This window comes from Anomaloglossus baeobatrachus, chromosome 2, assembly GCF_048569485.1.
Source record: "Anomaloglossus baeobatrachus isolate aAnoBae1 chromosome 2, aAnoBae1.hap1, whole genome shotgun sequence".
Taxonomy (NCBI): domain Eukaryota; kingdom Metazoa; phylum Chordata; class Amphibia; order Anura; family Aromobatidae; genus Anomaloglossus; species Anomaloglossus baeobatrachus.
Window position 1 is genome coordinate 134,034,500 of NC_134354.1, and position 24,626 is coordinate 134,059,125.

General features: G+C 46.2%; 1 protein-coding gene across 1 annotated transcript in view; it reads right to left on the reverse strand.

Moving 5' to 3' along the window:
- Positions 1-6,689: 6,689 nt before the first annotated feature.
- LOC142291097 (tricarboxylate transport protein, mitochondrial-like) overlaps positions 6,690-24,626 on the reverse strand; it is a 58,591-nt gene continuing 40,654 nt past the window's right edge. The window contains exons 5-9 of the mRNA XM_075335354.1: positions 19,791-19,875; positions 19,502-19,606; positions 17,258-17,373; positions 15,561-15,634; positions 6,690-10,254 (exon numbers count right to left, since the gene is read on the reverse strand). Of these exons, the coding sequence (XP_075191469.1) occupies positions 10,140-10,254; positions 15,561-15,634; positions 17,258-17,373; positions 19,502-19,606; positions 19,791-19,875 (495 nt within the window). The 3' untranslated portion in view covers positions 6,690-10,139. The remainder of the gene's footprint in view (positions 10,255-15,560; positions 15,635-17,257; positions 17,374-19,501; positions 19,607-19,790; positions 19,876-24,626) is intronic.

Below are 24,626 nucleotides of genomic sequence, written 5' to 3' on the forward strand. Positions count from 1 at the left end.
GGCTGCCAATAACTCCTTATTACCCCGATTTGCCAACGCACCAGGGCAAATCGGGAAGAGCCGGGTACAGCCCCAGAACTGTCGCATATAATGTATGCGGCAATTCTGGGCGGCTGCTGACTGATATTGTTAGGCTGGGGGGCTCCCCATAACGTGGAGCTCCCCATCCTGAGAATACCAGCCTTCAGCCGTATGGCTTTATCTGGCTGGCATTAAAATTGGGGGGGACCGCACGCCGTTTTTTTTTAATTATTTATTTATTTATTTTACTGCACAGTATAGACACGCCCACCGGCTGCTGTGATTGGGTGCAGTGTGACACCTGTCACTCAGCGTGGGGGCGTGTCTCACTGCAACCAATCATAGGCGCCGGTGGGCGGGGAAAGCAGGGAATAGGAGATTGATTAATGAGCGGCCGGCTTTTTCAAAATAGTAAAAGCCGCCGCAGCAGTGTGAATGCCGTGCAGCGCTGCGCCGGAGATCGGGGAACGGTAAGTATGAGAGAGGGGGGGAAACTGACCGACAGACTGTGAGAGAGGGACAGACAGACAGAGAGACCGACAGAGAGACCGACCGACGGACTCAGGGAGATTGACCGACATACACAGAAATAGAAAGAATAGCCGACATCACTAGAAATAAAAACACCAAACGGACACGGACTATAGGTAGATGCATACGTGTTTACTAACGTGTGTGCACATACCCATAGACTTTCATTGTGTCCACGTGTGCGTGCTCCGTGCAGATAACGGACATGCATCCGTGCAAAACGCACACACATACGGATCACAGACACGCACACACGGACATAATGAAATAACGGACGTGTGACCACAATCATAGATTAACATTGGTGCACGTTTGGCCGTGTCTCCGGCATATACGGAAACGGACCAAACACGCACGTGTTTCACGGACGTGTGAAGGGGGCCTTAGGGAAAGACAGACATACCAGTGGGCGTGACCAGGCGGTTGGACACGCCCACCCAGGGGTCTAGACAGCCCGGGGCGGGAAAACAAGTAAATAAGCTTGGAGTTCAAGTTGAGAGGAGTGTGGGCTGGAGCTAGGTGTAGCTCCAGCAGAGGAGGTTCAAGTTGAACGGTACCAGTGTTGGAGCCCTGGTGCCTTTGGCTAGGTGGCAGACGGTGGTCTCCGTCAGCAGGAGATGGGAAGACGGCTCGGCGTAACCGAGGTGGACCGGGACAGAGTTGTAGCCCGCTGGTACCGACACGGAGAACCTACCCGGAAACCAGAGCACAAAGGGGGTATTCGGACCCTGAAACCAGGACCGAAAACCAGCGGCCTGGTTAATTAATCGATTGAGGCCAGGACTAGAGGACTAGTGCCAGAATTAGGCTGGTGCTACTAGTGGACCGCCCAGCAAGACTTAGCATAGGGCTGCTGGTACACCAACGGGTACAGTGGGGCTACCTGTGCTGTAACAGGCCTCATCTCGTGTCCGGGAAGATAACACCACCGACTCCTCATTTATATATCTCTGTAGTTGTTGCGTCCGTCCACCTTTCTCCTCGCTGCTTTGACATCTACCCGGAGGATCTCGGGTGACGATTGGGTTACCATTAGTTTCATCCCAATCGTTCCCAACCGCAACACAGGTATTGGTACTTTTGGCAGTGTGGATAGGTGCCAAGTCCTGCAGGAAAATGAAATTTCCATCTCCAAAAAGCTTGTTGGCAGATGGAAGCATGAAGAACTCTAAAATTTCCTGGTAGACGACTGCGTTGACTTTGGTCTTGATAAAACACAGTAGACCTAAATCAGGAGATAACATGGCTGCCCAAACTAGTACTGATTGTGGAAACTTCACACTAGACCTCAAGCAGCTTGGATTCTGGCCTCTCCACTCTTCCTCCAGACTTTGGGACCTTGATTTCCAAATTAAATGGAAAATTTACTTTCTTCTGAAAACAACACCTTGGACCACTGAGCAACAGTCCAGTTCTTTTTCTTCTTGGCCCAGGTAAGACGCTTCTGGCGTTGTCTATTGGTCATGAGTGGCTTGACACAAGGAATGTGACAGATGTATCCCATGTCCTGGATACGTCTGTGTGTGGTGGATCTTGAAGCACTGACTCCAGCAGCAGTCCACTCCTTGTGAATCGCCCACAAATTTTTTAATGACCTTTTCTAAACAATCCTATCAAGGCTGCGGTTATCCTGGTTGCTTGTACCTTTTTCTACCACACTTTTTTCTTCCACTCAACTTTCCATTCAACTTTCCTCCTTGTTCAAACATGCCATCATAACCGCTTTACTAAAAAACATTTTCTCGACCAGAACTGCACTGCAAACCACGGACCAGTCTCCCCTTCATTTCTAAACTCATGGTCCACACTCATCTAATCCACTATCAGATAATTCTCTTCTTGACCCTTTACAATCCAGTTTCCGCTTTTTACACTATACTTAATCTTCCCTCACTAAAGTCTCTAGCTATGACGCTCTCGAATCTCTTTGCTGCATTTGACAGTATGAATCACCAGCCACTCCTCACTATGCTCCGCTCTCAGCCTTAAATAAACTGGTCTCTTGGTTCTCCTACTATTCATACTGCTTCATCACGGTTTCATTTGACAGCTCTTCTTCCTTTTCCTCTCACCCTTATTGTTGGGGTTCCTAAGGTTCAGTTTTAGGCCTCCTCTTCTTCTCTCAATACAATGCTCCTGATAGACAAACCATCAGCAGATTTGGTTTCCAGTACTATTTCTATGGTGCTGATACCGAATTATACACCTCTTCTCCTGACATCACCCTCAACTTAATACAAAATAAAGGGGCTTGTCTGTCTTCTGTCTCTTTATGTTCTCCCTCTATCTGAAACTAAATTTCTCCAAAACGAAACTTCTTGTCTTTCCTCCTTTACTAACCTAACTATACCCGATTGTCACAATGACTCTGGGAAACACAGGAACCGGGGCTCCTAAGCTGTCCTTCAAGGTAGGGAACCCTACTAGTGATGAGCGGACTTGCAGATAACCAGGCCGGATGTCAGGTCCCCATATAAGTCTTTGGTGATCAGAATCCGGCTATTAAACATGCTGGTAAAAGGGATAGGGGGAATAGGAGCAAATGCGCTGTAATTACCAAGGATCCGGCATGGCTGTACGCTGTTTCCAGGCTGCCTATTCACTTCCGCGGCCGCATTTTAACCTATATTGCATATGCACTGCTTTCCTCACCCATCGGTGTCTATGATTGGTTGCAGGCAGACGCGTCCCCACCCTGAGTGACAGAATGTCTGATGCTTCCAATCACAGACCCAGTCTGCGAGTCTATAGTACAGGAAAAATAAATACAATTGGCGTAGTGTCCCCCAATATTATGACACCATGAATATGGTATAAAAATTTCAATCTCTTGGATTTTTTTTGCATTTTTGGGTCAAAAAAATGTAACTTTGGTGATGAACTTTTTACACCATATTCATGCACCCAATCCACACCTGCTGGCAAAAAACACATCAAAACCGCACGTAGTAAGATGTGGTAGTGATGCAGTTTTTCCCCAGGAGGTGTTGATAGGGTGCAGGATAGGATGGGGAAAGCAGTGCATATGTAATGAAGGTAATTAGTAGCCCTGGAAGTGAATGAGCAGCCATGGAAGCAGCTACCGCCGCTCCGGAGCCCCGGTAAGTATGAAGCGATTACCGTACTTCATTTTTATTTTCTTTACTTTTCTTAAATTTTATTTTTTTTTATTTCCCAGTTGTCGGATCTGGATTAACACCCGGGCTCGGCACTCAGTAAAGTCTGAAACTGCGCGGATTCAGACTTTTGCAGTTCAGGTCTGCCCATCACTAGACCCTACGCTATCCTTAATCCCAGGAATACTCCTGATGGTGGAGAGATACGAGTCTCCTCCCTGGCCCCGACCAGTCCTGATCGGATTCCTCCTCCCCATGGAGGGACAGGACAGGAGTGTGTTGAAATCACAGAAAATGACAGAGAAGTGAAAAACCAAAACTTTAATCACACAGCACACACACACATAAGGTAAAAGACAATAAGAGATTCAGAAGGAAAAAAACAAGAACAGTAAGGAAGTACAAAACAGCAGGAATAAACTCCAAAACCGCGCCAATCATCATTTACTCTGGTTCGCTTGTGTAAATAGGCATTCAAATGGCCGACCGGTAAGTTTACTGATCGTGAGTCTCATCGTTCCCCCAGTCGGTCCGTGTAAACAGGCTTCTTATCCCAGTCTCCTGTGAGATGACTTCGGAAACTGAGAAAGGGTTATGGCTGTGGATACCTTTGCGATGCTTTCCAGTTCTAGGCTTTCATGATGCTCCCTCTTGCAATGGCAACTGAAATGCTATATGTCACAGTAGTCTGCACTCAGAATCCATCTATGATAGGCTAACATTAAAAGTATTATCAGGTGAAGATTGGTGCTGATTGATGAGCGTTCAACCGCTGGGACCCCCACGAGCCGTAGAACAGGTCACATCTATCGCCATTAGAATGGAGTAACAGAGCACAGGCTTGAACCAACTTCTTTAATTTCCTATTGGGTTGCCAATTACTAGCACTGACTATTTCTAGCAGCCTTATAAAGAACAAAGGTGTGGTTGATCATCTACCTTCATTTTGGAAAAAGGGAATAAAAATGCTCCAAGAGGTATAAAAATCCCCCCTATAAATACAAGCAGGGAAAGGTTTTACCTCACAGAAAGAATCTGCTGTGTTCCCATGCTGTCCTGTTTGTATACTCTCTTTTGTTTCCTCCGCTGCGTAGTAGATGTGGTATGTTAATGGCACCTGTAACTCTGCACTACATGTGAACAATAGTTAGCTTTCTTGTCTGATTTTCAGTAAACCAGTTTGCGTTTAGTGTCTGGGTCGTTCACTTCCTTGGTGGGGAGCAGTGTGTGGACTCAAAGGCACACGCTGTTCCGCCAATCGTTGCGGCTCCCTGGCATGGTGCTGGTTACTGTGGATAGGCAATAACCTGTTTGTGCCAGAGATCCCCTTCAACATACAGATTACATTGATAAAATTACAATTTTACAGAGTAGCATCAAATGGGCAATTAGTCTCAGCCAATGCATTTCTGCTGTGATATAACATTTTTAAAGGGATCTTCCTATTTCAACCTATATGTCACTGACCCACTTACAAACCATCCTTTAAAAGATTCAAGGGTTGCAAGTGAAGGTCTCATGGTGTAGTAGGATGACGATCATTATTGTAGACAAACCTTATGCAGGAGAGGACCCTGAATATAGATGTGCTGCATTTTACTGGGGTATTGCTTGTTAATAAGGTGTTAAATGAGCACAGCTCTGGCTTCATTGCATGGTGTATATTGTGGCTGGTTGACTAAGGGTGGCTTTACACACTACGCGATCACTAGCCGATGCTAGCGATGGCGAGCGTGATAGCACCCGCCCCTATCGTTATACCGATATGTGAAGATCGCTGCCGTAGCGAACATTATCGGTACGGCAGCGTCACACATACTTACCTGCTCGGCGACGTCGCTGTGACCGGCGAACCGCCTTTTTTCCTAAGGGGCCGGTTCGCTTGGCGTCACAGCGACGTCACTAAGCGGCCGCCCAATCAAAGCGGAGGGGCGGAGATGAGCGGGACGAACATCCCGCCCACCTTTTTCCTTCCTCATAGCTGGCGTGTGGCAGGTAAGGAGAGGTTCCTCGTTCCTGCGGCGTCACACGTAGCGATGTGTGCTGCCGCAGGGACGAGGATCAACTTCGCCCAAGCGACAGCAGTGATAATTGGGAGAGGACCCCCATGTCAACGAGGAGCGATTTTGGACGTTTTTGCAACGATCCAAAAATCGCTCCTAGGAGTCACACACAACGAGATCAATACAGCGGCCAGATGTGCGTCACAAAATCCGTGACCCCAACGAGATCGCTGTAGCGATCTCGTAGTGTGTAAAGCCCGCTTAAATACAGGACTACGGACTTCTAGAGCAAACCTGAATCACGTAACAGAACCTTGTTTATATAGGGACCTGCCATATTATTTTTACAGTGAAAGGTATGTGTAATATACTGTATTTCATTTGTGAAGAGACTGCCACCTAGTGGCCTTTACAATGACCTGCGGCTTGTGATTTATCCTTGAACCACATGTCAATGTCATAGAGTGACTATGAAAACAACTTTAGTCTTTTTTGGGAGGCTCCTCTGTTCACAATTGCATGAGGCGTAGTTAGAAAGCACGTCCATCACACATTGATCTACAATGTGGACTCTTCATTTTACATGCAGTGTCATTTTCTCCCTTACATACAATGGAATCTGCAGCAGCCACTCAGAATGGACATAAATGTGAACACGGCCTTACATTTTCTTCAGGGTTACCTTATTTTTGTGCTATTGTTAGCTGAGCCCATAGTATCAGGTACTCCACATGTTCAGCATATACTACATGATACACCTACTCCTCATAGAAGTCTATGACTAGGTCTCCCGGACTGAACATTACCATTACCCACCTCTATCAATGAAAGAGCAAGTGGCCATGGAGTTTACTGAGTGATCCTAAGGTGTGGGGACGGCAATAAGAGCGCTGAATAATGGAGATGGCTCACTTTGGTACCAATATAACACCGCCTCTCTATGGATCACCCTCCATGTATCACGTGGTCGGTTTATTTGCACAGACAAATGGTTAAATGAATCAGCACAGACAGTCAGTGTTCATCAGTTTAGGAGTTTTTGTATTTGGCAAATAATAGCCACACCGTTACATAGTTAATATGCATGAATGGCACAAAGTTAGAAAAGATCAACATGAGTAAGTAAGGTGCTGCAGGTATAATCATTATAAAAAAAAACAAAAAAAAAAAAAACAACAACAACATAAAATCCTCCCTTCAGAAACCAAATCTGCAGGATAAACCATTACCCATATAGGAGATATTGGTATGTAATGAAATGCAGATCCGATAACATGGCTGCCTCCAAAATGCAAATACAGCACGGCACATTTAGAGGGGTTGTCTGGTGTAGAGAAAAAAAAAAAAGTTCTCACTAATCCATAGAATAGGTGATAACTAGTGATGAGCGAACACTACCACGCTTGGTACTCGTAATAGGCAGACACACTCGGGCGGGCTCGACTCGTGTACCAAGTCTAATGGAAGTCTATGGGGAACTTTCATGGGAAGACTTTCTGGAAAAATCCTTAAAGTTCCCCATTGACTTCCGTTAGACTTGGTACACGAGTTGAACCCGCACAAACGTGAAATTTCTCATTGCGAGCATGATAGAGCTCGCTCTTTACTAGCGATAACTTATTGATCAGTGGATGTCCAACAGCTGGGACCCGCACCAAAGCGGCAGGATAGGGCAATTTCATCCCCATTAGAATGGAGCTGCTTATACATATGGCTGACCGCCACTCAATTCATTCCCTTTGGGGCGGCTGAGCACCGTGCCTTTATCTAGCAACCCCATAGAGAATGAAGAGAGAAGCAATCGGACATGCATGCAAGCCGCTCCATTTTAATATGGATAACAGTGCCCAGTCGACAATAAGTGTACCATGTTTTGCCAATCAGTGATGGGCGCAGCAGTCAGATTCCCACCGATCAGTAAGTTAATCTGTAGATAGCAATAACTTATTTTCACCAAATAATCCTTTTAACATACAAATTACATATATAAAATTGTGGTGTGCTACAAAATCACTGTACAGAGCGGGTGATTAGTCTCAATTAACGCATTTCTGTTGTAAATGGTTACTGGCGACTTCCAATTTTACAGCATTGCTTCTCGGTAGGATATGGCATCACTTTATCATTGATTTCTGGGACTCCCACCACTCCAGAGAATAAAGGGGCAACAGAACTGGTGCCATTTACAGGAATACCCCTGCCGACCGCTGGGTAACGAAATGCAATGTAGCTCCATTCAAGTAAATGAGGATCCACTGCAGATCCCAGTAGAGCTAAGTAAATCATGCACCGCTGTGGGAGGAACGCACTGCAGACCCTTCTTTACCAGTATCATCCGGTGTCAACGATACCACTTGGCTGCAGTCTGTACAACCATTCTCAGTTTCCATATATACATTCAGTGTTCTTTGACGTTATATAGGAATGTTATCAAATATGGAGGAAGAACGAGTCTTGTGAGGTTTGTACAACCTCCATCCACAGACCAAGAGGATCGCTACAACAAAGCATTCACGATGAAAAAGGAGATCATTCTTAAATGGTTTAGGGGTTTTTTTTTTAATGCAGGATTAGAATTTTTTTTTTGCTTTTTCTCCATACCCAACCATATTGATCTGACAGTTCATAAAACTGCGGCTCATCTCATTCACTTGAATATCGAGGAGGTGCAATGCCAGGGACAGGCCCCACCCGCTGGGTTATTTTAGGTTGTACATTTAGTGAGTTTTCTAACGTTTTCTAACGTTAGGAGATCGGGGCGTATTGTTTGGTTTGCGTTATGTATTGGTCACATATAAAGGATATATATTTACATGATTAAAAAAAAAAATATATAACAAAGTAAAAAAAATTCAAAAGAATCAAAAAGACACATTGATATGAACCTATTGAGAATTACTTCAAAGCTGAATATTTGCTGTGGTTGAGTATTACACAGAACACTGGGAGTAATGGCCAAGGTCTTAAGGCCGCTTTACACGCTGCGATCTCGCTAGCGAGAATGCTAGTGTGCGTACCCGCACCCATAGTTTGTGCGTCACGGGCAAATCGCTGCCCGTTGCGCACAAAATCGCTCTGACCCGTCACACTACTTAACTGCCTAGCGACGTCACTGTGACCGGCGAACCACCGCCTTTCTAAGGGGGTGGTTCGTTCGGCGTCACAGCGACATCACTAAGCGGCCGCCCAATCGAAGTGGAGGGGCGGAGATGAGCGGGACAAACATCCCGCCCACCTCCTTCATTCCTCATTGCGGGCGGACGCAGGTAAGGAGAGGTTCCTCGTTCCTGCAATGTCACACGTAGCAATGTGTGCTGCCGCAGGAACGAGGAACAACATCGTACCTGCAGCAGCAACGATAATTGGGAATAGGGGAGCATGTCAACGATAAACGATTTTGCACATTTTTACGACGATTTTTGATCGCACGTAGGTGTCACACGCAACGACATCGCTAAAGCAGCCGGATGTGCGTCACGAATTTCGTGACTGTCCCTGCGTGTAAAGTGGCCTTAACTGTTTGCACATCGGAGTTCATCTATTTGTTTTTTTATAGATCACGATTCAGTGTAAAGTAGAGAAGTACATTCATCAGGTCATGGGTATTGTATCTATGGATCTTAAAGGGTTATTCCCAATTTGCCAAGTGAGCACTTAATTACAGAACTTGGGGATCTGACTGCTGGGCCCCTACCAATCCTGAAAACATGTCCATTAGATTGGATTGTAGTCATGCATGTGCATCAACCCTATACTTATTATCTATGGGCCTAGATAGCAAAGTACAGGCATTTTCAGAACCCAGGTCTCAGGATCAGTAGTGTTCCCATTGATCGGACCCCCAGCTGCCAGCATATTATCGCCCATCCTATGCATAAGTGTGCACTTGCAGGGTGGATAAATCAAATGTTAAAGAAATCATAGTTCTCACAAGCAGATTATGCCTTTTTCTGTTTGGCCAGCCTAAGTGTTTGTCTGAGCACTATCTACAATGGACCTTTCCTTTGTGCTCATTTCCAATGGAAAGAACAAGAAAAGCTACTGTCAGACATTTATCTTTTAGAACCACCCCTATATCTGCTGTTCTAACCCAGTTTATGCCAGCTTACACCATCCACTTCCAATCTAATATCTATGGGCAGCTTTATATCTATGGGAAGGCACAGCTGGGCAATGTATTTTCCCTGCACTGTTGGCCCCTGAAACCCCCCCAGGACGTCTGTCTCTATTGTATTACTGCATCGGATCCACAAACAGTATTGTAGTTTTGCAGAGAATCCAGGCAAATACAGCCGAAATAATTCACAAGAAGGTGTGTGACAATCACTGACTGCAAGGTATTTGGCAGCTTTAAGGCAAATCCAGACATTAAATGCACATTTACCAGAAAAACAGTAACAGGTTAAAATGTAGATAGAAAACATGTCCCTCCAGAAGGCCGAGAGCGGTGCCCCAGTGACGGGTGATGTTAGGAGGTCTTCCAAACTCTGTTAAGAACTTTAACTACTTCTTCATAGATGACAAAGACGATGGCAACATCCAGGCACACTCTGCCCAAGCGTGGCACCGTCCCCTTGTAGAACCTACAGAGGAGAGAGATTGGAGTTTGATTCATATTAAACAAGAAATACAACTGCGATAAGTACCAAAACATACAGATTTACTAAGCTGGAGGCTCCAATAATATGGAGACATCTTGTTCAGGTCATTCAAGGTAAAAGCAAAGGCAGGAAATGATCATCACTTTACACATGGCTCACGCTGCCCCATCAGGAGGTATGATCTATGTTGTGAGATGGATCCATCTATTCTAATAGTTTATACAGTGGTACCTTGCTTAGCGAGTAACCCACTTAACAAGAATTTCGCTTAACAAGCAAAGCTTTCTGTAAATTTGTAACCCGCTTTACGAGAAAGCTTTGCTGTATGAGCAAAATCCTCACCTCAGACACTTCCGGTTTCGTCCATCCACCGCGCTCTGACCCGCACTTGCAGTCCACACAAACACACACAGTATTATGCTCACCTTACCTTCCGTTCCACCACCGGTCTCATGGTTCTTGTAGTTCCCGGGTACATCGCGACGTGCTCGCGGCGAACTACAAGTACCATGAGGCCGGCGGTGGAACGGAAGGTAAGGTGAGCATATAATACGTGTACCTTCAGTTTCATCGCCGGTCTCCTGGGTCCTGTAGTACTCCACTCCACTCCACTCCACTCCACTCCACTCCACTCCACTCCACTCCACTCCACTCCACTCCACTCCACTCCACTCCACTCCACTCCACTCCACTCCACTCCACTCCACTCCACTCCACTCCACTCCACTCCACTCCACTCCACTCCACTCCACTCCAGCGCAGTGGCCAATCAGAGGCAAGCAGGTCTGCCTTTGACGTCAGCGCTCTGGCAGGAAGTTCCTCCCTCGTCGTTATGGTAACCCGATACACGGCCCGCACCGGAGAACAGCAAGTCCCAGAAGACCGGCGATGGAACGGAAGGTAAGGTGAGCATATAATATGCGCGTGTCTGTGTGTGTCTGTGTGTGTCTGTGGAATGGCACAATAGGGGACCAGGATGGGACATTTAACTAGTTGTGGAACGAATTGTCTGCATTGCAATAATTTCCTATGGGAAATCTTGCTCTGCTGAACGAGTAATTTGGTTAACAAGCACAGTCCCAGAACGGATTGTTCTCGTTAACCAAGGTTCCACTGTATTATAGGTAATACTAATTTATAAATTCTTATAAAAGCAGTTTACGCAGGTTTGAATGTTATCACCTACCCAGTCCAATCATAAGAACGGGGCTCTGCAGACACCTGTCAAATACAGGTAAAGCATATGCAGCTCTGCTCCATGACCACAGTAGATCAAGCACATTAAATTTTAGAAAGATAATAATAAGCATCGGAGGTGGACCCACATTCTACTCGGCAGTGACATTCTAAAATGTAGAGCAGCAGTGTAAGATGGACATAATCATGTAGCTGCAGGAGTTGGCTTTCAGACACAGAAGGATTCCCCATAGAGAAGGCAGAGACCATTCATTATCGTCTCTGCCTTCCCTATCGTTGTATTGTTTACACAGCACTAAACAAGCACTGTTTATACAGTAATAGGAGGAGCTAATGCGGCTTCTTCCTCCAGACCCAATAGTCATGTGATCGACAGAGTGTAGGCCCTCATTTGTTGTGTGACATATTTAAAAGACACAAAAAGGGGTGGTCTGAAGGCATTTCAATCTAACAATTTATAATACAGTTGCATTAAAAATTCCCTATGCTTCCCTGATGACAACTACTATTGATTTTTTTTCCCCCTCCTACTTAAGGGTGCTTTACACGCTGCGACATCGCTAGCGATAGCACCCGCCCCCGTCGTTCGTGCGACATTTGGTTCTCGCTGCTGTAGCGAACATTATCGCTATGGCAGCGTCACACGCACATACCTTTCTAGCGACGTCACTGTGACCGCCGAACAATCCCTCCTTCAAGGGGGAGGTGCCTTCGTCGTCACTAAGCTGGTGTGCTACCGCAGGAACGACAAACATCGCAACTGACCAGACAACGATTTTTGGTAAGTGAACGACGTATCACAGACCAACGATTTTTGCCTCTTTTGCGATCGTTTAAGGTCGCTCATAGGTGTCACACGCTGCGATGTCGCTAACGGCGCCGGATGTGCATCACAAACACCGTGACCCCGACGATATATCGTTAGCGATGTCGCAGCGTGTAAAGCACCCTTTACTGTCTGATGACACTCTGTTTGAGTATCCTGGGATGCATTGGGATTCTCAATCGAAGTGTCATCGGGGCAGAGGCTTTGGCCACTGACATAACCTCTGCCCCTCCCTGAAATGAAGAGTCATCAGTGACGCTTTTTTTCAGCAGCTGGCCTGGTCTTTGCGCAATTTGCACAGTGACAGCTCACTCTGAGGCAAACACAGATAAGTAAAGACAGCAACAGAGCAGCACACTGTCAGAATAACAGTCGACATGCAGAGAACAGCGCTGGTCTCTGAATTTTACATTGTACTCTGACATCACATCCTGACCATGTGCACTGATCTGTTGTCAGCTCTACTGATCTGAGCCAGCACCACAGAGCGCGCTGTCACTATGTAGATCACACTGACAGTGCACAAGGACCAGACCAGGTGCAGAAACTAGTGTCACTGATGATGCTTCATTTCACGGAAGTGGCAGAGTCTGTAGGTGAATGCAGCCACTGCTCCCTGATGATGCTTTGTTTGAGTATCCCAGCATGCATTGGGATTCTAAAACAAAAAAAAGTCATCGGACAGGAAATGGTCAAGAAATAAAAATCAAAATAGTAGTTAGATATAGTCGGCGGAAGGGAATTTTTTAATACAGCCATATTTGAAATTAGTTTACATTGCAGCAAAAAAGAAGGATTTATATTAAAAAAAAAAAAAAAAATTCTTTAGCCTTTGGACTCCCCCCTTTAATTTTTTTTATTGTTCTTTTGCATGCTAAATGTAAAGTTTCCACATAGTCTTCATGAAAAATGTTGCTGCTACAGAGTTTATTAGGTCTTTCACCTAACTCTGTGCTTTTCAAGGCTTACAAAGCAGTCACGTCTCTCTCCACCTTTAGGCTATGTGCGCACTAGAAAGTGCCATTTTCTTAAGAAAAAAAATGGACCATCTAAAAGAATCCTGCACCCGCGTTTTTACCGCGGATTTTCTGCAAGTTGGTCCCCGCAGTTTTTACCATTATCTATGGCAAAAACGGTAGGTACCTGTGGAAAAGTGACATACTCATTAATTCCGCAGCGGAAAATCCGCGGGTATAAAAAAACCCCGCAATGTTGGGCTGAGGGCACACCAGGCGCTACAATACGGGCAAATAAAGGGTTTGGTAATGTCCCTACTGGTGCGGGTCAAGGAAGAAACGCGTAATAATGTCATGGACGAGTTTCTTCTTCCCAAGGGAGAAAAGCCAAACATAACAGCATTATATAGACGGTTCAAAGGGATTTTTATCCAAAAAGAGCCAGATCAAATTTTTAAAAGTTGGGTGCAGCAATTGGGAGGGACAGGTATGGAGATAGGACAACAAATTTTAGATGGAAGGAGAATCTTGAGGGAAAAGTGTACTGAGCGAGGTGTGGAGGGATACGCAGTTCCGAATTATGCACAGGGCAATCATAGCATTCAACATCCCGGCGTCAGCTGCAATGAGGGAACGCAAAATACACTACCCAAAATGTAAGCTCAGAGATGCAGATCTTTTCCATGGTCTTTGGGACTGCCCAACAGTAAGAGCTTTATGGGAAAACATAAGAAATATGGCGGAGAGGTTGTGGAAGAAAAACATACCTCCGAGTCCACTGAGATACCTATTCCACTGTGAGTCAGGCGAGGGTGAGAAATCTATGGAGGGAGGGGGGGCTAGTCCGATTTTGTTTCACTCTATATGCCTAATGGTTAAACGACTAATCCTAAAGCACTGGTTAGATGACCGGCTACCTGAATTTGGCGAGATTATCGGGCAGCTTAAAGCCTTACTCAATCTAGACTGGCGGGAGGCAGAACGAAGTAAGGAGCAAGGAATTAAAACATTTATAAACAAAATGGAAAACATTTTTGCTGCGCTATTACACTGAAACAGAAATAATTAACTACATGACACCATTTAGATCAACGACATGGTATTTACTGGAGGACATAAATGGCTCGTTGGGAAAGTTGAAAGTACCCATAGATAATTAGAAAGAAGAAGAACCTATGCTGTTAGACATAAAGAATGGGAGTTGGTATTTCCGGGGTGGAGTGGACCACCTCTATAAAGTCAGAAAAGAAGCTATCTGCGTGGGTTGGGGGGAGGGCTAGGGAAGTTCAAGGGTCTTGATTTATAGTTTAAAAGAGAGATAACACAAAAGAACACAATGTTATTATGACCCAATTGTGATTAATGTCTCTCATGTTTATGTTATGATATGTAAAACAAAAATAAAAATTGTTTAAAAAAAAAAAAAACGCAGTGTGCGTACAGCTTTTTTTAAAACCCATAGGATTTGCTTGGGAATGACTGCAGCAACGTTAAACAGATTTTCTGCAGCAAATCCGCGGTAAATCCGCAGCATGCGTACAGGGCCTTACTCAGTGTTAAAGAGAGCAGCAGGAAGGAGGCTGTGTAAAAGATATCAAGAGAGGAGACAGGACAGCACAGACAACCAGATACAAGAAAGTAGTTGAAGTAATGAAGACAGCCGCATCCTACATACACACAGTGCTCACAACCAGCCTATATTACCGAGAGCGACGCTCCTACAAGAGAATGAGCTGAAACTTGGATCAGTCTGCAAACTGAATAACAAAAGGGTCTGAAAATGAATGAGGGAATGAAGATTGCAGAATGAAAACTAATCTATAGGGGCAGAATACGAAAAAAGAAAAAAAAAAAAAAAAAAAAAAAAAAAGAAGTATTAACAGTCAGAGGTGATACTCCAACCTTTTTAGTCATTTAGTAGATTGGCCCTTTAAATCATTGACTGACTAATGAGCTGTGGTCCCCCACTGCCATAATGGTAGAAGCGCAATACATGGAGCAAGCCATTGAAATAAAAATTTCGATAGGAATTGTCAAGTTTGCAGCTAGGACTGGATATTATACAGACGCACAGAAGTTGTTTTAATGCAAGTTTTTAATCCTGCCTCATCTTGTAATCAAATTAACTAATAATAATTGGGCTTAGTTATATCTGATCTAATGCACACAACTCATTGATTAATTGTACTGTACAGTACTGGTAAAATTACATCAGGGTAATGAGTAACAGACAACTTATGTTCTTCCTTCTGACATGCTACCACATTTTATTACACACTTGGAAGAAATGATAATTATCGGTTACTTACGCCAAGGGGCCCTCTTTGCGAAGTATCTGGCTTGCACAGTCTAAAGTGTTCTTATATTTATGAGCCTCCAATCCCTGGAAATCACAACACAGTGACCACAAAACACATTATATAGGAATGGAATAATAACCAAATATATTGTCTACATCAGACAGGATTGAGGCTTTGCTCCATATTCATGGTTTTAGGTTTCAGGAGTTCTTATTCTTGATTTAAAAATACCCAAACACCAAAGAAAACCATACGGCAAGTAAATTGTACTAATTAGGATTCATGTGAAAGGCTGCTATGGCTAGACAATATAAAGTGTCCCGAAATGTAACAAACTACAAAAGGTGATGTTCATTTGAAGTAAAGCTTGCTCATCGTATATCTAAGGGGACGTTCCCATGATCAGTGCTACTCGCATTCTGGACTCAGCAAATTTTCGCCATTTTGCAATTTTCTAAAGGGTGCTTTACACGCTGCGACATCGCTAGCGATGTCGTGCGCAATAGCACCCGCCCACGTCGCTGTTTCGACATGGGGGTGATCGCTGCCGTAGCGAACAAACACGCACATACCTGCTTAGCGACGTCGCTGGAGACACCGAACAATCTCTCCTTTAAGGGGGAGGTTCGTGCAGCGTCACTGCGGAGTCACTAAGTGGCCGTCCAATAGCAGAGGAGGGGGCAGAGATGAGCGACCGGAACACGCCGCCCACCTCCTTCCTTCCTCATTGCCGGTGGACGCAGGTAAGGAGATGTTAGTCGTTCCTGCGGTGTCATACATAGCGATGTGTGACGCAGGAACGAGGAACAACCAGCGGCATGCACCACCAATGATATTATGAAAAGGAGCAACGTGTCAATGATTTTTGACGTTTTTGCGATCGTTGATAGTCGCTCCTAGCTGTCACACACTGCGATGTCGCTAACAACGCAGGATGTGCATCACAAACACCGTGTCCCCGACGATATATCGTTAGCGATGTCGCAGCGTGTAAAGCCCCCTTAATACTTTGTGCACGGATTCTTTTTGACTTTCAAGATCTCGGTCTGTAGTCACTGAATGGAAATCTTCCTCGTCTGATTGCAGCGGATGAATGATAGAGTCAGAAATGTAACTGCTGCCCAGATGATCCGGCAGATCTGCACGTGGAATAACCAACCAGATCATAACTGTACGGGGTAAATTTTGTGCAGAATCCATGCAAATAACGAGATTCTTGTAGATTTAAATATTTCAGCTATTTTTATCCCATTCATTTGCACAGAATGTCAGCGGATTTGATGAGTATTTAGGCTTAGCATCCATGTCTAAATCCTCATCAACTCCTAATCACAAACATCGCGTTCCCAGCCATGCACCAGTGGTAGACTCCATAGCCATCCAACGTATGGAATCAAATTCCCATTCAATAACTACAAACCACAAGGAATTGATGTAAAACACACATCTGAAAACTACAGAACCATCCAAAGGCACGGTAAGATTTTAGTTTTCTGGGAATAAAAACTCCATCAATCATCAAAATCTTGTGGGCCAGCAGACATCCCTGTAAACACCTTACTAATATATAAATATCAACACGACAAGACATGGGATTAGGTCTTCTAATGAAAAAAAAAAAATTAAAAAAAAAAAAAAAAAAAATTGTGCTTGCAAACTAATTAATTTCAACATAATATAATCTGCACTGATGGTAAAGGCATTACCTGCATCCTGGTCTTGATAACATCTAGAGGTGTATTACCGAAGACGCTCGCAGCCCCAGCGATGGCACCGAATGTTCCAGTGATAATAGGATTAATTGGCCTTTGGGGATCATCGCCTGAAATTAGAAGAACAGATACACATAATAAAATGGCAAAGGATGGACAATCTTATAGCAAGAAAGCAAAATAACTGGTGTCAGTAACCTCGGGCACTGACTGGTGACGCAATGGAGCCAACTTTCCCAGCAGAGTCTCAGGACATCCAGCACTGCGCAATAAGGAGGTCATCTCCTAATCAACTTATTCTTCGCTAAATTGGATGAAATGAATAAATCATTCCGATTTTAAAATCGGAGAAGAAAATGTCATATAGGGCAACTTGACACGCAACCTGACAGCACAACTGTAGGCCGATATATAATTTTCTGAGATGCTGCAGTTTTTCAGAGAAGATATACTTTGAAGAGATAGCTGGGGACTATAGAGAAAGAACAGACTAGTCTGGCTCCGCCCCTGGACAGCTGTTCCCAGCCCTGACCTGGGGTGAATGATTGGTCTCTCCTTATATAAATGTGACGGAGGGACCAGTCAATCACCAGCAGTGGCACCGAAAAGAGACGGCCAAGGGCGGAACTGGAGGAGTGCTCTCCGGCCGTGGTCCCTGGCTAGATCTTCAAAGTATATTTTCTCCTGAAACACCAGAATCTCAGAATATTATATCTGGCCACAATTGTGCAGCCAGGCTGCGATTCCTGCTACCCATGATTTAGGTAGCAGCATGAATTCACAGACAGAAATCGTGCTCCCCTCATTCCCTGTAGATCCCATTACGGCACATACCTGATCCTTGCTGCTTTCTGGTCCCATTCTCAACCCAGAAATTGGCTAAAAATGCTCCTCAGCCAATCATTGGCTAAGAAAACTAATTTTTTTTCAGCCAGTCAGACATTTAAAGAAAAATAATTCCCTTCACAGGTTCTCATACATATTCAATAGCTGGCCGACATCTCCTTGCACCCCCGTACACATGTATGCCAGGCTCTACTGAGCATACATGTGCGATAGATTGGGGAGGAAAGTGAAATGTTGGAGGACACGTCTGGTGGCAGATGGTCTGGTCTCCCCTGAAGACAATAAAATCATAATAGTCTTCATATTCTACAAGATTTCCTCTATTTTCAAAGGCGTCAGGAGGTCGTTGAACACACAGCTAACGTGCCATAATTCAGTGAGAACGTTCAGTAGTCACATAACCGGAATGCGTCCATGCTTCATACCATTACATTATAAATCATAATACTTTTTTGCAAACTTTAAAGATTTTCCATCCATTTGTAGCGTCACAATCAGTCATCTGTTTCTGGACTTCAACCCCATCAGGTTCATTATGTAGCTGAGGAAAACAAAAAATCTCCACTGTCCCCCATTTTCAGCACTCTCCTGTTAGGTGTTCCTGTAATGTTCACCAAATATCCCCCCCCCATCCTTGGAGTTTTCTGTTTTAGTCTATTTCCTATGAATCATTTTATTTTATTCATTGCTTGTATCACGCTATGAGCTTTATCAGTACAACGTGAAGATTAGTTAAATGTGTTACATAGATGACAACACTAAAGGGGGCTTTACACGGTAGCGATATCGCTAGCAATTTGTAGCGATAGCGAGCCTGTAAGTACCCGACTCCGTCGCGCATGCGATTGTTTGTGATCGCTGCCGTAGCGAACATTATCGCTACGGCAGCGTCACATGGCACAGCAGCGTCAAACCTGGTCGGCGGCGTCGCTGTGACTGCCGAACAATCCCTCCTTCAAGGGGGAGGGACGTTCGGCATCACAGCGACGTCACTAAGCGGCCGGCCAATCAAAGCGGAGGGGTGGAGATGAGCAGGACGTAACATCCCGCCCACCTCCTTCCTTCCGCATTGTGACCGGCGGCAGGTAAGGAGACGTTCCTCGCTCCTGCGGTGTCACACATAGCGATGTGTGCTGCCGCATGAGCGATGAACCACCTGGATAAACAACCCTTACCGATTTTTGAGTTTGGGACGACCTCTCCATGGTGAACGATTTTCATCATTTTTGAGGTCGCTTAAGGTCGCTGGTCAGTGTCACACGCTGCAATATCGTTAATGACGCCGGATGTGCGTCACTAACAACTTGACCCCGACGACAAAACATTAACGATATCTTAGCGTGTAAAGCCCCCTTAAGGATAAATCAGACGTGTTACCGGGATATTACTCACCTAGGTACCAGTTACGTAGGGAGGTCATGACGTAGAACCGTATTGCTTGGTTGGATCCTTGCTTTAATATCGTGGGGGTTAGTCCTTGATATGTCCCACGTAGCCCTGTATGGTAATAAGACACGTGGACTTTAACATTTATGATCAACATTTCCAATGAATGTCTCAGTGTAAATTGTACTATAGATTAATATAAGAATATTCGCACAGTGTAACTACAACATATACCTGCATATAAAAAGGGACAGAATGTAGTTTCAGACATTTCTTGTTAATAACTTGAACCCACCTTGCTCTCTGATAATTTCACGTACTCCATGGACGAAGCCCCGATACCGGGGGGCAGAGGAGGCCTGGTCATGGATGAACTTCACCTGTCAAGGAAACAACTGGTTGAATATATTCAATATTCATCCTAGCACTCCAAGAAAACAAATATGGAGTGAGCTGTAGATTTTTAGAGACAATCAATAAACTACAATTTTACCAAACACCTGAGAAATTTAATCCACGTTGACGAGATAAGTGTGTGTACACTTCATGGTGGACAATTATCTAGAGCCCAAAGGATGATTATAGTTAATATGGTTGAATTTCCATATGTAATTACAGTAGGAACAGGGGCGTAACTACCGCGGTCGCAGAGGTCGCGACTGCGACCGGGCCCGGTAGCTTAGGGGCCCGCAGCCGCCCGGCAGATCAGCAGCCAGCTCCTTTCTGTGAGAGGAGCTGTGCTGATCTAGGACAGACCACGCGGCCGCTATATGACCCGGTGCCGCCGCCTCCACCACTGACATCGGGCCCCCCTGTCCGGTGTTAGCAGAGGCACCAGGCCCCCCTCCCCAGTCATCGCGCACAGGAACAATGAAGCGTGGAGCGCCAGTGCAGTTCCACGCTCCATCATTCTCCCTCTGTGCCTCAGAGCACAGAGCGCAGGACGGCAGTACGCTGACGGCAGCAACAGGGGAACGGAGGAGAGCTGAGAACGGAGGAGAGAGGTTAGAAGAATTTTTTTTTTTTATTAAATCAGTGTGTATACGGTGGCCAGAGACCATGGGGGACTGCATTATACACGGAGCATGGAGGCAGCTTGCATTATAAACGGAGCATGGGGGCAGCTTGCATTATAAACGGAGCATGGGGGCAGCTTGCATTATACACGGAGCATGGAGGCAGCTTGCATTATACACGGAGCATGGGGGCAGCTTGCATTATAAACGGAGCATGGGGGCAGCTTGCATTATACACGGAGCATGGAGGCAGCTTACATTATACATAGAGCATTGAGGCAGCTTGCATTATAAACATAGCATGGGGGCAGCTTGCATTATACACGGAGCATGGGGGAAACGTGCATTATAAACGGAGCATGGGGGCAGCTTGCATTATACACGGAGCATGGGGGAAACGTGCATTATAAACGGAGCATGGGGGAAGCTTGCATTATAAACGGAGCATGGGGGCAGCTTGCATTATACACGGAGCATGGAGGCAGCTTGCATTATACATAGAGCATGGAGGCAGCTTGCATTATAAACATAGCATGGGGGCAGCTTGCATTATACATGGAGCATGGGGGAAACGTGCATTATAAACGGAGCATGGGGCAGCTTGCATTATACATGGAGCATGGGGGGAAACGTGCATTATAAACAGAGCATGGGGGAAGCTTGCATTATACACGGAGCATGGGGGAAGCTTGCATTATACACGGAGCATGGGGGCAGCTTGCATTATACACGGAGCATGGCGGAAACGTGCATTATAAACGGAGCATGGGGGCAGCTTGCATTATACACGGAGCATGGGGGCAGCTTGCATTATACACGGAGCATGGGGGCAGCTTGCATTATAAACGGAGCATGGGGGCAGCTTGCATTATAAACGGAGCATGGGGGCAGCTTGCATTATAAACGGAGCATGGGGGCAGCTTGCATTATAAACGGAGCATGGGGGCAGCTTGCATTATAAACGGAGCATGGGGGCAGCTTGCATTATAAACGGAGCATGGGGGCAGCTTGCATTATAAACGGAGCATGGGGGCAGCTTGCATTATAAACGGAGCATGGGGGCAGCTTGCATTATACACGGAGCATGGGGGCAGCTTGCATTATAAACGGAGCATGGGGGCAGCTTGCATTATACACGGAGCATGGAGGCAGCTTGCATTATACACGGAGCATGGGGGCAGCTTGCATTATAAACGGAGCATGGGGGCAGCTTGCATTATACACGGAGCATGGGGGCAGCTTGCATTATACACGGAGCATGGGGGAAGCTTGCATTATACACGGAGCATGGAGGCAGCTTGCATTATACATAGAGCATGGAGGCAGCTTGCATTATAAACATAGCATGGGGGCAGCTTGCATTATACACGGAGCATGGGGGAAACGTGCATTATAAACGGAGCATGGGGGCAGCTTGCATTATACACGGAGCATGGGGGAAACGTGCATTATAAACGGAGCATGGGGGAAGCTTGCATTATACACGGAGCATGGGGGAAGCTTGCATTATACACGGAGCATGGGGGCAGCTTGCATTATACACGGAGCATGGGGGCAGCTTGCATTATACACGGAGCATGGGGGCAGCTTGCATTATACACGGAGCATGGGGGCAGCTTGCATTATACACGGAGCATGGGGGAAGCTTGCATTATACACGGAGCATGGGGGAAGCTTGCATTATACACGGAGCATGGGGGAAGCTTGCATTATACACGGAGCATGGGGAAGCTTGCATTATAAACGGAGCATGGGGGCAGCTTGCATTATACACGGAGCATGGGGGCAGCTTGCATTATACACGGAGCATGGGGGCAGCTTGCGTTATACATAGAGCATGGGGGCAGCTTGCATTATAAACGGAGCATGGGGGCAGCTTGCATTATACACGGAGCATGGGGGCAGCTTGCATTATACACGGAGCATGGGGGCAGCTTGCATTATAAGCGGAGCATGGGGGCAGCTTGCATTATAAGCGGAGCATGGGGGCAGCTTGCATTATAAGCGGAGCATGGGGGCAGCTTGCATTATAAACGGAGCATGGGGGCAGCTTGCATTATACATAGAGCATGGGGGCAGCTTGCATTATACATAGAGCATGGGGGCAGCTTGCATTATACATAGAGCATGGGGGCAGCTTGCGTTATACATAGAGCATGGGGGCAGCTTGTATTATACACGGAGCATGGGGGCAGCTTGCATTATACACGGAGCATGGGGGCAGCTTGCATTATAAACGGAGCATGGGGGCAGCTTGCATTATACATAGAGCATGGGGGCAGCTTGCATTATTCACGGAGCATGGGGGCAGCTTGCATTATACATAGAGCATGGGGGCAGCTTGCATTATACATAGAGCATGGGGGCAGCTTGCATTATAAGCGGAGCATGGGGGCAGCTTGCATTATAAGCGGAGCATGGGGGCAGCTTGCATTATAAGCGGAGCATGGGGGCAGCTTGCATTATAAACGGAGCATGGGGGCAGCTTGCATTATACACGGAGCATGGGGGAAGCTTGCATTATACATGGAGCATGGGGGCAGCTTGCGTTATACATAGAGCATGGGGGCAGCTTGCATTATAAACGGAGCATGGGGGCAGCTTGCATTATACACGGAGCATGGGGGCAGCTTGCATTATACACGGAGCATGGGGGCAGCTTGCATTATAAGCGGAGCATGGGGGCAGCTTGCATTATAAGCGGAGCATGGGGGCAGCTTGCATTATAAACGGAGCATGGGGGCAGCTTGCATTATACATAGAGCATGGGGGCAGCTTGCATTATACATAGAGCATGGGGGCAGCTTGCATTATAAACGGAGCATGGGGGCAGCTTGCATTATAAACGGAGCATGGGGGCAGCTTGCATTATACACGGAGCATGGGGGCAGCTTGCATTATACACGGAGCATGGGGGCAGCTTGCATTATACACGGAGCATGGGGGCAGCTTGCATTATACATAGAGCATGGGGGCAGCTTGCATTATTCACGGAGCATGGGGGCAGCTTGCATTATACATAGAGCATGGGGGTAGCTTGCATTATAAGCGGAGCATGGGGGCAGCTTGCATTATAAGCGGAGCATGGGGGCAGCTTGCATTATAAACGGAGCATGGGGGCAGCTTGCATTATACACGGAGCATGGGGGAAGCTTGCATTATACACGGAGCATGGGGGCAGCTTGCATTATACATAGAGCATGGGGGCAGCTTGCATTATACATAGAGCATGGGGGCAGCTTGCATTATACATAGAGCATGGGGGCAGCTTGCATTATACATAGAGCATGGGGGCAGCTTGCATTATACATAGAGCATGGGGGCAGCTTGCATTATACATAGAGCATGGGGGCAGCTTGCGTTATACATAGAGCATGGGGGCAGCTTGCGTTATACATAGAGCATGGGGGCAGCTTGCGTTATACATAGAGCATGGGGGCAGCTTGCATTATACACGGAGCATGGGGGCAGCTTGCATTATACACGGAGCATGGGGGCAGCTTGCATTATACACGGAGCATGGGGGAAGCTTGCATTATACACGGAGCATGGGGGAAGCTTGCATTATACACGGAGCATGGGGGAAGCTTGCATTATACACGGAGCATGGGGGAAGCTTGCATTATACATAGAGCATGGGGGCAGCTTGCATTATAAGCGGAGCATGGGGGCAGCTTGCATTATAAGCGGAGCATGGGGGCAGCTTGCATTATAAACGGAGCATGGGGGCAGCTTGCATTATACACGGAGCATGGGGGAAGCTTGCATTATACACGGAGCATGGGGGCAGCTTGCATTATACACGGAGCATGGGGGCAGCTTGCATTATACATAGAGCATGGGGGCAGCTTGCATTATACATAGAGCATGGGGGCAGCTTGCATTATACATAGAGCATGGGGGCAGCTTGCGTTATACATAGAGCATGGGGGCAGCTTGCGTTATACATAGAGCATGGGGGCAGCTTGCATTATACACGGAGCATGGGGGCAGCTTGCATTATACACGGAGCATGGGGGCAGCTTGCATTATACACGGAGCATGGGGGAAGCTTGCATTATACACGGAGCATGGGGGAAGCTTGCATTATACACGGAGCATGGGGGAAGCTTGCA